This window comes from Pelodiscus sinensis, chromosome 1 (assembly GCF_049634645.1).
Source record: "Pelodiscus sinensis isolate JC-2024 chromosome 1, ASM4963464v1, whole genome shotgun sequence".
NCBI lineage: Eukaryota > Metazoa > Chordata > Testudines > Trionychidae > Pelodiscus > Pelodiscus sinensis.
Window position 1 is genome coordinate 69706834 of NC_134711.1, and position 12487 is coordinate 69719320.

At 41.7% G+C, this 12487-nt stretch overlaps 1 protein-coding gene across 12 annotated transcripts in view; it reads left to right on the forward strand.

The window, feature by feature from the left end:
- NAV3 (neuron navigator 3) overlaps positions 1-11902 on the forward strand; it is an 812431-nt gene extending 800529 nt beyond the window's left edge. For 7 of the 12 annotated variants that reach the window (XM_075932274.1, XM_075932261.1, XM_006118491.4 and 4 more), the window contains 7 exons: positions 34-269; positions 2059-2213; positions 2677-2748; positions 3216-3412; positions 4160-4278; positions 6167-6370; positions 9307-11902. In XM_075932274.1, the coding sequence (XP_075788389.1) occupies positions 34-269; positions 2059-2213; positions 2677-2748; positions 3216-3412; positions 4160-4278; positions 6167-6370; positions 9307-9426 (1103 nt within the window). In that variant the 3' untranslated portion in view covers positions 9427-11902. The remainder of the gene's footprint in view (positions 1-33; positions 270-2058; positions 2214-2676; positions 2749-3215; positions 3413-4159; positions 4279-6166; positions 6371-9306) is intronic. The other 5 variants (XM_075932283.1, XM_075932246.1, XM_006118494.4 and 2 more) reach the window with 1 other exon arrangement.
- The last annotated feature ends 585 nt before the right edge of the window (positions 11903-12487 follow it).

Consider the following 12487-nt stretch of genomic DNA (forward strand, 5'->3'; position numbering starts at 1 on the left):
ATTGAGGCAACTTATTTTTTCTTTTATTCCCAGGAGTGGAAGAAAACAGTTTGGACAGTTTTGTGTTTGATACACTAATTCCTAAACCAATTACCCAACGGTATTTTAATCTATTGATGGAGCATCACAGAATCATCCTCTCCGGACCCAGTGGCACGGGAAAGACATATTTAGCCAACAGACTGGCTGAATACATAATAACTAAATCGGGCAGGAAAAAAACTGAAGATGCAATTGCTACTTTTAATGTAGATCACAAATCAAGCAAGGTAAGTTACACTTAAAATGACAGATTTGATGCCTGATTTGTGGTGATTACCAAGAGTTAGTCCTGCTGATTTACAGGCTGCTCTATTCCCTGATTCTTGTGTTTTACTATAGAGATTAAACTGCTAATCAGAGTGAAACATGCAGCCACAGCACTCTGTAATCTCAGTGGTGCATTATGAGACTGTGTGGAAGAGGTGAATTTTGGGGAACCTGTAGGACTTCTACTTCATAAGCTGATCAAGGCAGAATAAAATGTCCATAGAGTACCAGTAGCTTCTCTTTTTGAAAACATTTGCTATACACTAGAGGGTTAATCTGACTGGCATTTTGAGGGTGAAAATTGTAGCCTAAAATTACTGAATGGAAGTGGGGAAGGTTGATTAGTGCAGAGAACATTAGATTAGCACCTGGGTTAAATTCCTTGCTTAGCACAATCTAAGTTCTGGTCGTGGCTGTTGTTTCCTGGCCTCTACAGTGGTGACTAACCAGGAGGCGTAGAGGAATAATAAACCATCTAGAGCAAAATAAATTGTCATGATTACAGACCATTCTTCCCCAATCCCAAATCTCCCATTACTCCCCCAGTAGCTATCTGACAGAGAGAAATAAACATAAGCAGTACACTTTATTGTGACATGTGACATTGCAGTCCCAAAATGTTGAAGAGGTGGTCTGTGAGAGAATGAAGATAGATAATGGACAGAAATCTGGGGGAGTGGGATCAGCGAACTACAGTAAACTTTTAGGCACTTTTAGGACCCAGGGGGTGCTGGATTATCAGATACGCTGGACTAGCGGCTGAATCGGGGATGCCTGGGGCAGAGCCGGACTATCATAAGGGGGGGCTATGAGGGGTCTGGGGTGGGGTGCAGGGGGATGCTCAGTTTCAGCAGCGGCTGAATCAGAGACGCCTGTGGCAGAGCAGCTGGGGTGCTGCTGGGTGGGTCCGGTAGCGCCGCCCCTCAGTGCTGAAAGACTAACCCTGCAGCACCCCAGCTGCTCTTGGGTACGCCTGGGACAGAGCAGCTGGGGTGCTGCCGGGTTGGTCCTGCAGTGCCGAGGGGCAGCGCTACAGGACCAACCGGACAACACCACAGCTGCTCTGCCCCAGGCATCCCCGATTCAGCCGCTGCTGAAACTGACCAGCGGCTGACTTGGGGAAGCCGGGGGCAGAGCAGCGGTGGTGCTGCCGCGTTGGTCCCGCAGCCCCGAGGGGCAGCGCTACAGGACCAACCCGGCAGCACCCCAGCTGCTCTGCCCCCGGCTCAGCTGCTGGTCAGTATCAGCCTCGGCTGAATCAGAGAAGCCGGGCACAGAGCAGCTCCAATTGTCCAGCTGCCCGGAGCACTTCCAGGTTCCCGATGGTGCCGGACCATCAGGAGTGCCGGAGCATTGGATGCCGGACCAGTGGAGTTTTACTGTAGTTCCTAAAAGTGGGGATCTGCTATGTAAATAAATGCTCACCCTATTGGCAATGGACTATATAGAGTCTTTTATTACTGGATTGTTGAGAAATGTAGCCTTAATATAAGAGGACACAAGCGTTATTATTGTGCCATTAGTGAGAGCTACTTACATTTTTGTTTTCGTGACACTATGTCATCTATATATTTTTCTATATAAAGTTTAAACTTCAGTTTTGTCCAGGCTGAGAAGCAAGACTTTGCGGTCATGCAAACTCAATTGAGATATAAGCATTGGTTGCAATGTGTATCTTTGAAAATCTCCCCTTGCTATGACTAACTGCATTTTACTCTTCTGTTTTTGTTTTGCTTTCTTTTACTGAAGGATCTACGTCAGTACCTAGCTAATCTGGCTGAGCAGTGCAGTGCTGACAACAATGGTGCTGAGCTCCCTGTAGTAATAATTCTTGATAACCTCCACCATATTGGTTCTTTGAGTGATATCTTCAATGGTTTCCTCAATTGTAAATATAATACATGGTAGGTAGTGGCTCTTCATTTCCCTGCCTTCTTATTTAAAACAATGCAAAGCTCTTTATTAGTGTGTAACTTGATGAAATATGCAATAAGAAACATTTGCATCTCTTATACTTGGATTCAACAAGTACTTAAGCTCCTAATATTCGCTGGTTCCTGGAAGTAAAACCACTAAACAGATCACAGATAATGATGTAGATGAACACTGTTTTGCTTCATTTATTTTTAGTGCTTATGACAACTAGTAAACCATAAGTGTGAAAAGAGAAAAAGAATCCAGAACAAATATACTAAAAATAAGTCTGGCCAAGAAATCATTGGATTTTGAGACTAAACAGCATCTGTGATTTCTTTTTTCAAATATGGCTCAATGCACACGATAAAAATAATCTTTTCTGAACAGCTTCCTGGATGAATTCTGTAGCAGTGAACCTTCCTACTAAATATATTCCTTTTATCTTTTTAGTCCTTATATTATTGGAACAATGAACCAAGGGGTTACTTCATCACCAAATCTAGAGCTGCATCATAATTTCAGGTATATATATTTTTTCTGTCTCTTTAAATTTGTCCATTTTTCCTTGTTTGGGCATTCCTTCTTCCCATCCATCTTGTCTTCCAATATACATCTTGAATTTCATCACACTCTACAGCTGTCTGTCTCTTTCTCCTTTCCCTTAATGATAGCTATTTATGTAGTACTTTTCTGTCTGGTGAGGCGAGCAGATTATCATTCCTGCTGCTCTACTGACCGGGCAACAGGGCACTAAGGATTCTAGTAATATGCCCATCTTATCAAATACTGGCTTTCCATTGGCACAGGAACCACAGACACCCCCCTTGTGGTAGGGGCTAAATTTCTCCTTATGATTTTATTATGAGAATTTGAGTTTTATTTTAGTAGATTTACCAGCATAAGAATTGACATCATTGTCTGTGTGTTTAAGATGAAAGGTAATGTTTATTCATTGTAGGGCTATTTGATGTGTTCTCTTCTCTTTTTAGGTGGGTGCTATGTGCTAATCACACAGAACCAGTGAAAGGTTTCCTGGGCAGGTATCTGAGAAGGAAACTGATTGAAACAGAAATAGAAAGAAACATGCGCAATAGTGACCTCATCAAGATCATTGACTGGATCCCTAAGACATGGCATCATCTCAACAGCTTTTTAGAAACGCACAGCTCCTCAGATGTGACCATTGGTGAGTCCTTGCAATTCAGTGTGCTGCTCGTCATTTTTCGGCCAGCAAAGTGAAATAAGGATAAAGCCTGATGCTTTCATGAAGTTGAATGGACTTTATTAAATCTTGTGCTTAAGCTAAGTTTGGAAACATTAAAACACCTTGAGAAACAATCCTTGACAATCCAACTGAAACAAGGAAGTAATGGAAATCCCACAAGGAAGCCCATTCTCCTGGGATTTGCATTCTAACAGGCGGAAGAGTTTCATATACAGTGTTTGCCATGGAATCAGCAACTTGTACCCAGAATCTCCTTACCAAGGCGATGCATACACTTAAAAATTTTGCAGCTCATCTATGCAGCTTATTAATATAGACAAAATTACACTAGCATAACAGAGCTTGTGCTGGTATAGCTAATTTGGGTTCAATGAAGTAAAATAAATTATACTTGCGTAACCCCTTTCTATTGGTGTAAGTGTGTCTTCATTAAAGCTTATAATGGCACACATTTGCTGTCAAAATATCACATTTCTAATGATGTAGCTTTGCTGCTAAAATGTTCATTTGTAGTCCAGGTCTTAGCCAAAGGGGAGAACTACTCTAATTTTTTTAATAACGTGAAGCTGAACTCAGTACTAGCCAGTATTTGTAGTGCTCAATAAATGATCTTTTAATTCAAGTTTGCCTGAGTAGTCATCTTCTCTTACATTTATTTGAGATTTTTTTCCACTCGCATTTCATGTTAACTAAATCTTTGCTTCTCAGGTCCTCGCCTTTTTCTTCCCTGCCCTATGGATGTTGATGGCTCCAGAGTGTGGTTTACAGACCTTTGGAACTACTCTTTGGTGCCATATCTTCTGGAAGCTGTGAGAGAGGGCCTTCAGGTATGTAGAAACATTGTCTCTGACTTCAAAAGAAAGAGCCTATTTTTGTGTTATTTTTCTCAGCTTTTTCCAGGATGCGTTTTAGAAATATGTCAGCATGGTACATTTTCCCAAAGTGACAAAAAGAGGGTGTTGAATTCCAGAAGTGTCAGACCTCTTTACTCCTGATACACAATTTGGCTGATGCACAATTTGGCTTTTCTTGAGATCACGCTTGTGTGTGACCAAGGGATATGTTCTCAGTCTTCTTTTCATCCATTGTGTGTGAGGACCTCAAGGACCTTACAGCAGTGGAGAGACAGGAGTAACAGAGATGTCCACCACACCTGAGATGTCCACCACACAGAGATGGGTCCTACCCCACCCACAACTCCTGCCAACATAATCCATCTTTCTGAATACACCATATGGGCTGCGTCTAGACTGGCATGATTTTCCGGAAATGCTTTCAACGGAAAACTTTTCCGTTAAAAGCATTTTCGGAACAGAGCGTCTAGATTGGCACGGACGCTTTTCCGCAAAAAGTGCTTATGCAGAAAAGCGTCAGTGCCAATATAGACGCGTTTTTCTGCAAAAAAGCCCCGATCGCCATTTTCGCGATCGGGGCTTTTTTGTGCAAAACCAGGAGAACAACAAGCGACAGCACCTGGGGATACTGCGAGGCCTGTACCACACCCTGGACTACTGGGTGCACGAAGACCTGAAGCTCCGGTAGGAGAACGGGTGGGAGCCGTGCCATCTGCGACCACCTGCAGACCCTGGTGCAGAGGATTGCTGCCTCCTGCCAGTCCAGCCCCTGCTGCCTCCCCAGCTACCGCTCCTCCTCCCATGCCTGCTCCCCCTCCCGCTTTTTCCTCCCCCTCCGGCCCCCGCATCCGCACTTTTTCCTCCCCCTCCGGCCCCCGCATCCGCAGTGCTGGGAGACAGGTGGGCCAGCAAGACCTCCAATCCTGAGCCCTGAGTTTCTCCTCCCCCTTCCTCCCCTTGCCTCCCCCTTCCAGCTCCTTCCTCCCAGGTTTACCATCCCCTCTCCCACCCTCTCGCCTCTCCTCTCCTGCCTTCATTCCTCCCCCCACAACCCAGTTTTGTTCAATAAAGAGAGTTTGTTTTCTTCAACATGTGTCTTTATTGTACATCAGGAAGGGGCGGGTTAGGGAGGGGGAAGTGGAAGGACATGAGGGTGGAATGAGGCACAAGTCCCCAGTGGGGGGGCTTTGCTGTCCCTCAGCGAGGTAGGTAAGCAAGCAGGGAAACCTGAGAACTGGCTGTCCGGTGGGGTCCCTTTAAGCACAGGCCTCAGATAGCCTCAGGCAGCAGCCACACAAGGTAACTCCTGACCTGACGCCCTGCCAGAGTCAGTTCCGGCCAGCCTTAAATGCGATTCAGCGTCCAATCAGTGTGGACGCACTATTTCAAAATAGCAAAACGCTATTTTGAAATGCATTTTGTGTGTGGACACGTTATTTTGAAATAAGATATTTCGAAATCGCGCTGTAGTGTAGACACACCCTCAGAAAGAACTCCTTCTGATATTTCTCTCTCTCCTTTCCCAAAGCTCCACTTTATGTTTTATCAAAACTTGTAGCTTTTATTGCTCTCCATTTCTTTTTGTTCCTATTAGGGATTGGTAGGGGTGGAGCACTCTTGAATATGTAGCTATTTCCTTTTGATGTCTGTTGGAAAAGAGCTCTTCTGAACTTCAGCCATATTTGTGGGAGCTGTGCATTTTCGAATGTCTGGCCCAACAATGAATGCAGTCTTTGATGCAAACATTGTTTTGATTTGTGTTTGATTTCATTTGTCTGGTATTATAAACATATTGAAATAATAAGAACATGTTGAAAATCATGCAGTATAAATAACTAAGTTTATAATATCCATGATTTAGATGTATGGTAAAAGAGCACCATGGGAGGATCCCTCAAAGTGGGTAGCAGATACTTACCCATGGAGCTCAGCACCTGTGCAGCACGAATGGCCGTCATTACTTCAGTTAAGACCAGAAGACGTTGGGTTTGAGGGTTATGCATCTGCACAAGAAGGAACAACCTCCAAGCACATTCCACAAAGTGACACAGACGGGGATCCCTTGGTAAGAATGAAGCTTTTAGTTTACCTTTGTGTTTCAGCCTAGCATTTGAAAATGTAAAGAATACACCAGTTAACTGGTCCACTTTATATATAATTTATTTAATTACAATTTATATTAAAAAAAAAGAAAAAGCAGGAGAGAATATCAGAATAGAAAATGTCACCCTCACGTTACAAGTTTCAAATCTCGGTAATTGAATTATGTTGTTTCCTATTTGTCCAGCTTTCATCAATGTTCTGCCTGATCACTTCACACACAAATTAAATAACTCTCAAAATACCCATACTCCGGACATGGTAGAGTCTACCTCCATTTTACAGATTGCAGACTGGGAAATGGGCATCAAGTGACTTGTCCAAGGTCTCTCTCATATACACAGTAGCAGAACAGGGAATTGAAAACCCTTCCCCCCATTCATAGGAATATCTCAGAATAACTTATCATTGCATCATTGTTTACTACAGAAGGAAAAAAGTAGAGAGATGTAATCATTATCAAACAACACATGTAATGGTTGCATTGTTTTATTTAAATATGCCCATGGATGTTTGGATTTACCATTATATCCTGTGCTCAAGGCATATTACATCAGCCATATTAAAGTAATATTATTTTATAAATCGCATGGTGTAGACTGCCTTTGTTATAATTAATAATGTAATTTAGGGATGTCAACGTGTAGTCAACTATGCGATTATCCAATAAGCCTAGGTCTGATGAGCTCAGACTCCCCTACGGACAGCGGCTGCTGCCACCTCGTGATGCTGCCTCTGTGTTAGAGGCAGCAGCATGGGATGGCAGGCAGCTGGTCTGCATGCGGGGCTGGTTTTTAAACTGGCTCCCGTCGTGGACCAGCTCCCACCTGGCATTCTGTGCTGCTGCCTCTGATACAGGGGCAGCAGTGCAGGGTGGCAGGGTACTCCCCGGGAGTGGTGCTGGAATGCCCTGGCTGCTGGGCCAGTTTCCAGGGACTATCAAATTCTCATGTAACTGATAAGAATTCATGCAATTACACTACTATTCAATTACCCGATATCTAACATCCCTAATGAAAGTATAGAGAACCTCACTGCCCTTACACTAAGAGTGGTGGTCTCCGAAATAGAGGAAAAGGTACCTTTTCTGAAGAAAATGCTCTGAACTACATTGGTGCTAAAGAAATTACTCCTAAGTCCCTTCTCAGGGTGTTCATCTCCTAGAAATCAGACCATAAGTCTTATATAAGGTAGGGTATTAAATTGTGTGACCCCATTTCCCACCTGACAAATACAGGAGTGGCCCTTTGACTCTAGTATTTGCACTGCAAGTGAACCTCCTGACCATGCTCCCATTACATCCATTATCCCTTTCACCTAGCAGTGTGTAGAAATGGTTAGGAGACCGCCACACAATTAGTCTCCCGCCATAATGAATCTTTGCTGTCTGGACTCTCTCTCGTCCCCCACGTAACAAAAGTGTGGCATCGTCATTGCATATCCTGCATCATGAAGACAATGAGAGGGCTTGATATTGACTTCTATGGTGAAGAATCAGGGCCATTGACCCTAAAGGGTACATCTACACAGAAGCGCATACCTCAAAATAAGCTGCGCAATTTGAGCTATGCAAATTGTGTAGCTTATTTCACAATAGTTTATAGCTCTACACAATCTCAAAATAAATCACCATTCCAGCATCTTACTTAATCCTCATGCAACAAGATTTACAGGAAGCCAGAATAAGAATCCTGTTATTTAGAATGTATTTTGAAATAACGGACATGCTGTTAGAACGCACAGAACGCTATTTCAGAATAACGGACATTATCGTGAAATAGCACCGCTGTGTAGATGTACCCTGAGTGAGATAACAAGACATTGCAGAATTTGTCTCATGCATAGAATGGTACATACACACACACACACACACACACATCAGTGATTGTCTTATGCATAGGGTGCATAACACACACATTGAATTTAGGGCTTCAAGCTGCTTTGTGGTATCTGCAGGACAATGTTCAGAGTGAAGAGTGTGGCCAGGGGGAATAGACATTCAAGGATTCCTGAGCAAACTTGAAAAAAGGGTTCACATAAATAAAATAGCTTCCATCTTTCTTCTTACCTTTCATTGCATATGTTTTGTTACAAGGAACCTGAACTGTTGACCTAAAGTGTGGCATTGTCTTAGTGATGTTAATGTTTGTGTCCTGACACCTTGGGGCAAATGCTGCTTTACAAATAAAATCATTAGTGTTACACAGAGTTTGTTGTCAAAAAATCTGAGCAATTTTCTCGGGCGGCATTGGCTTCTGACGATTTATCCGATGGGCTCTGGATTTTGTCAAACCTCCGATGAATTACACTTAATGCTTCCCCTTTCCTCAGGACTGTGGCCTGCTATTTTTTGTTACTGTTCCTTTTGCTGAGGTCAGCTTTTGAGCAGCAGATGGTGCTCTTGTATGAAGCAGCTGGCTACAGTCCACTCCACCCCCATCTCCTACTCTCTCTTGCAGGGTGTGTGTTTGTGTGATCGAGTTTGCAGTTGCTTTTCCAATTTATTCTGCCTACAGCAGCCAAAACATTATTGGAGGCTTGACTGTCTCCAAATGCAGGCCCAGATGTCCAGCTGTGATACTGTTTCCTTTGCCTGTCTGTATTGCCGCTGCAGCCATTCACACCACTGAATTGCAGAGTTATTAGGCAGCGCTCTTTTGTCCCTATGGCTTATTAGACCTTTACCCTCATGCTTTGATTTAAATCACAGAAGGCTGAGCAAGGGAAGCAGCCAGGAGAAGTCATGGATTTTTTTGCCTTCTGAAATCATTTTGCCCTTCCTCCCTTTCTGGGTACCAGCACACTGCATACACCAGAGCAATTCAATTAATTTTTGACATAACCACTGCTGCATTAAATGCTACAGGGATTGCACAAACATTCCCTTACCTTCTCTTTCAGATGAATATGCTAATGAGGCTCCAAGAAGCAGCCAATTACTCGAGTGCGCAAAGCTGTGACAGTGATAGCACCAGCCACCATGATGACATTTTGGATTCCTCTCTTGAATCAACTCTCTAGAGGGGATGAACCTGGGTAGAAGATTATGGTAAAATCTATTTCCACTAACTACTGCCAGGATTGAAGCAGCACACTGAGGTCCCTGAACAAGAGTGGTGTGTTGTAGGTAGACAGGAGACTTAACTCTGCAAAGTCAGGAATTAAAAATTGAAGTGCAAAGCTTGAATTTGTTTAATTTCAAGGCATTTCAATATCAGAGGAGCCAAATAAGCTCCATTAATCAACTGGAAAGGGCCCTAAGTGGAGGGCATCTAAGCAGATTGCACATGTGTTAGCCAAACTGGAACCTTTTATTTCTTTTTCCTCGTTCTCTCTCTTTAAAAGTTTACAGTGCAAACGTTTTGGTTTTTTCCTTTACTTTTCTCTAAGGTGCTGCATTAGCAATGCAGTCTTCTGATCCTCTTCTAACCTCCACTGTGCCACATGGTGCTGGTCACAGGACTACAGTAGTGTTTGTTGTATGCTACTGCCCATTCCAAAATGAATCAGAGATGATGATAGTAACTCAATAAGCACAAACAGTGTTGTGCTGTCACCAGAAAACACTACTGTGATATGCTGGATAAGTGCCAATTTAATTCTTAATTGCCATGGTCACAGTGACACTCTCCATGATGTTTTTAGTATACAAGTCACCAATTTTATAAAGTTGTTTTTACCACAAATGTCTTTTTTAACCACCTGCCCGCTTCTTTACAGTTTTATACCAATTATTAACCAACACTGACTAAAGGCTTTTTAGGGCTTCATTTGTTTGAGCCTTTTCAGTGGAAGAAGGAACATTTTCCTATGGTGCTGTTTCACTGCCTTAAAACAGATTTCTAGAACAGTTTTATGGTTGGTTTAATTCCTAAACCATTGGTAATTTACACTGTTTTCTTTTTTCATTTACTAATGACGTCAGTTAACACAGTAGCCTCATATCTGTATATCATGATTTTTTAAGAAATGGATAGGAGAAAGGATAGTTGCTATATAGTATTTTTATCTTGTGAATAGATTGCTCTGCCTACCCTCAGAAATATACAAGAAACCCAGAACCCACTTCCATGTCACCTAAAAGCTGAGAAAGCCGACAGATCCATTCAGTCCTGTGGAATGGAGTTTTTGAAAGATAGATGTTTTGAATTCTTATCCAGCAGAGCTGGATGCACTTGATGCAGCATGAGCACAAATATTTTTTTCTCTTTTTCCTAGTTTTAAGCATGTTGTTTTGATTGCTATTGTTGTAAAAAAAAATCAGCGTTAAAGGACACTGAAGCAGTGACGTCCACTGTGGAAGAAGAAGAGTGTATACTGTAAAAGTGGGTTGGTTTTGCACAGTTTACTGGGTGGGTATTGTAAATAGAAAAAGCCTTGCACAAATCAAAACAAACAAACAAGAAATTGTATTTTATCCTGTTGGTGTTAAGAGATGTTACACTTGCTGAGATTTCCTCAATGTTGCAAACAAATACAGACTGCAAATCCTAAAAGCTGTTATTACCTGGTGTGTTTGTCCTGTATTTACAGTTGTTATGACTATGCAGGAGCTATCAATGCTACAGTGAGCATGTTTCAATTTGTATATTAAGCCAATATATTTCGGGGGGAGGGAATGAAATTTTAAGTGCATCTGTCATGGCAGGCTACAAACAGGTTGCATGAAAACTGATCAGAATAATTGGAAATAGTATTGCCACAAGAGACAACTGGATAAAATAACTTGTAACAAAAAAACAATCCAAGGGCTATGGCATTGTGTATATGTACTGTGCACTCAAGTGGATGTTACCTTCAGGATGTGTAATTGGTGCTACTTACTCTTTGAGGCCACCCTGTGGTCATTTGCTGTAAAACAAAGACAAAGAAAACAATGCAGTTTTCAATGGCACTGAGCTGCATCACTGAATCTAGCGGTCCCTACACGGTGCTATTGCCCTAGAATAAACTCTAATTGATTTTATGCATGTAGAATTTAGTCAGACTAACGTGGGGCCCCCAGATTTCGATCAGTTTCTATTGTAAAACATCAGCACATGTATCTGACAGCTGACTAAAAAAACCAGCTGCTCTTCATTATATATGTGGACTGAACAAATTTGCAAAGCTTTTCCTGCCATTTTTGACACAAACACACACAATATTGCCATATTACAAAACTTCCTGCAATACATCTCAGTGAGTCCACCTAGTTTACAACTTAAAAAATTGTTTGTGATGCATTTGTCTGTATACATTTTATATTTTGTACATTTTTTGATGTAACATATCATGTAAATAGACAGAAACAGTGAAATAAATCATCTGAAAAGTTTTGTAGTCTTTGTAAAGCCCTAATAATAAGTATTTGGTGTCATCGGACTTAACTGGATGATGTATTTTTTATTGGTTTATTGTTCCTCTAGCTTGTAAACCAGCTTGCATATATTTTTTGCAGGTGTGCACACTGTATCTGTCTAAATTATTACTTTGACATTAAAGTGAAATTATTTATTGAAAGTGTAGTCTGGTGTCTTTGCAATCAGGAATACTGAATGATTGGATTATATTTCAAAGGTAAAATATGTAAACAAGATGGTAAATGGAAGGATGTAATTTTCTATATATACCGCATATGAATTCTGCATGTATTCTCTCTAGTTCTAGTCATCCGTTTGCTGCTTTTGAATGACAACTTCCAGGCAGAAATCCAAAACAGAACAGCTAAGCAGCTCAGGAACAATTTTAAGGGCTTGATTCTCCTCTTCACCAGTCTTATTCAAATGCAATATCTCTTGCTTCACCAGTGTAAAATTGGTGCAATAGTGTGTAAGATTTTAAGGTTACTTTTTCAGCAGTTATAAATCAATGCAGTTTTATTGAAGTTGTTGATGGTCGGAGAAAGCCAATAGAGCTATGCTGAATCCTCTCCCAGATTATCTGGCCCATTATATTTTAATTCTCATAGAATCATAGATTTTAAGGCTAAAAGGGACTGTGATTATCCAACCTGGTCTTCTGTATAAGGCTGCAGAATCTCACCTAATAATTTCTGCATCAACACCATGACACATATATATACCGTATCCTTTAGAAAGAC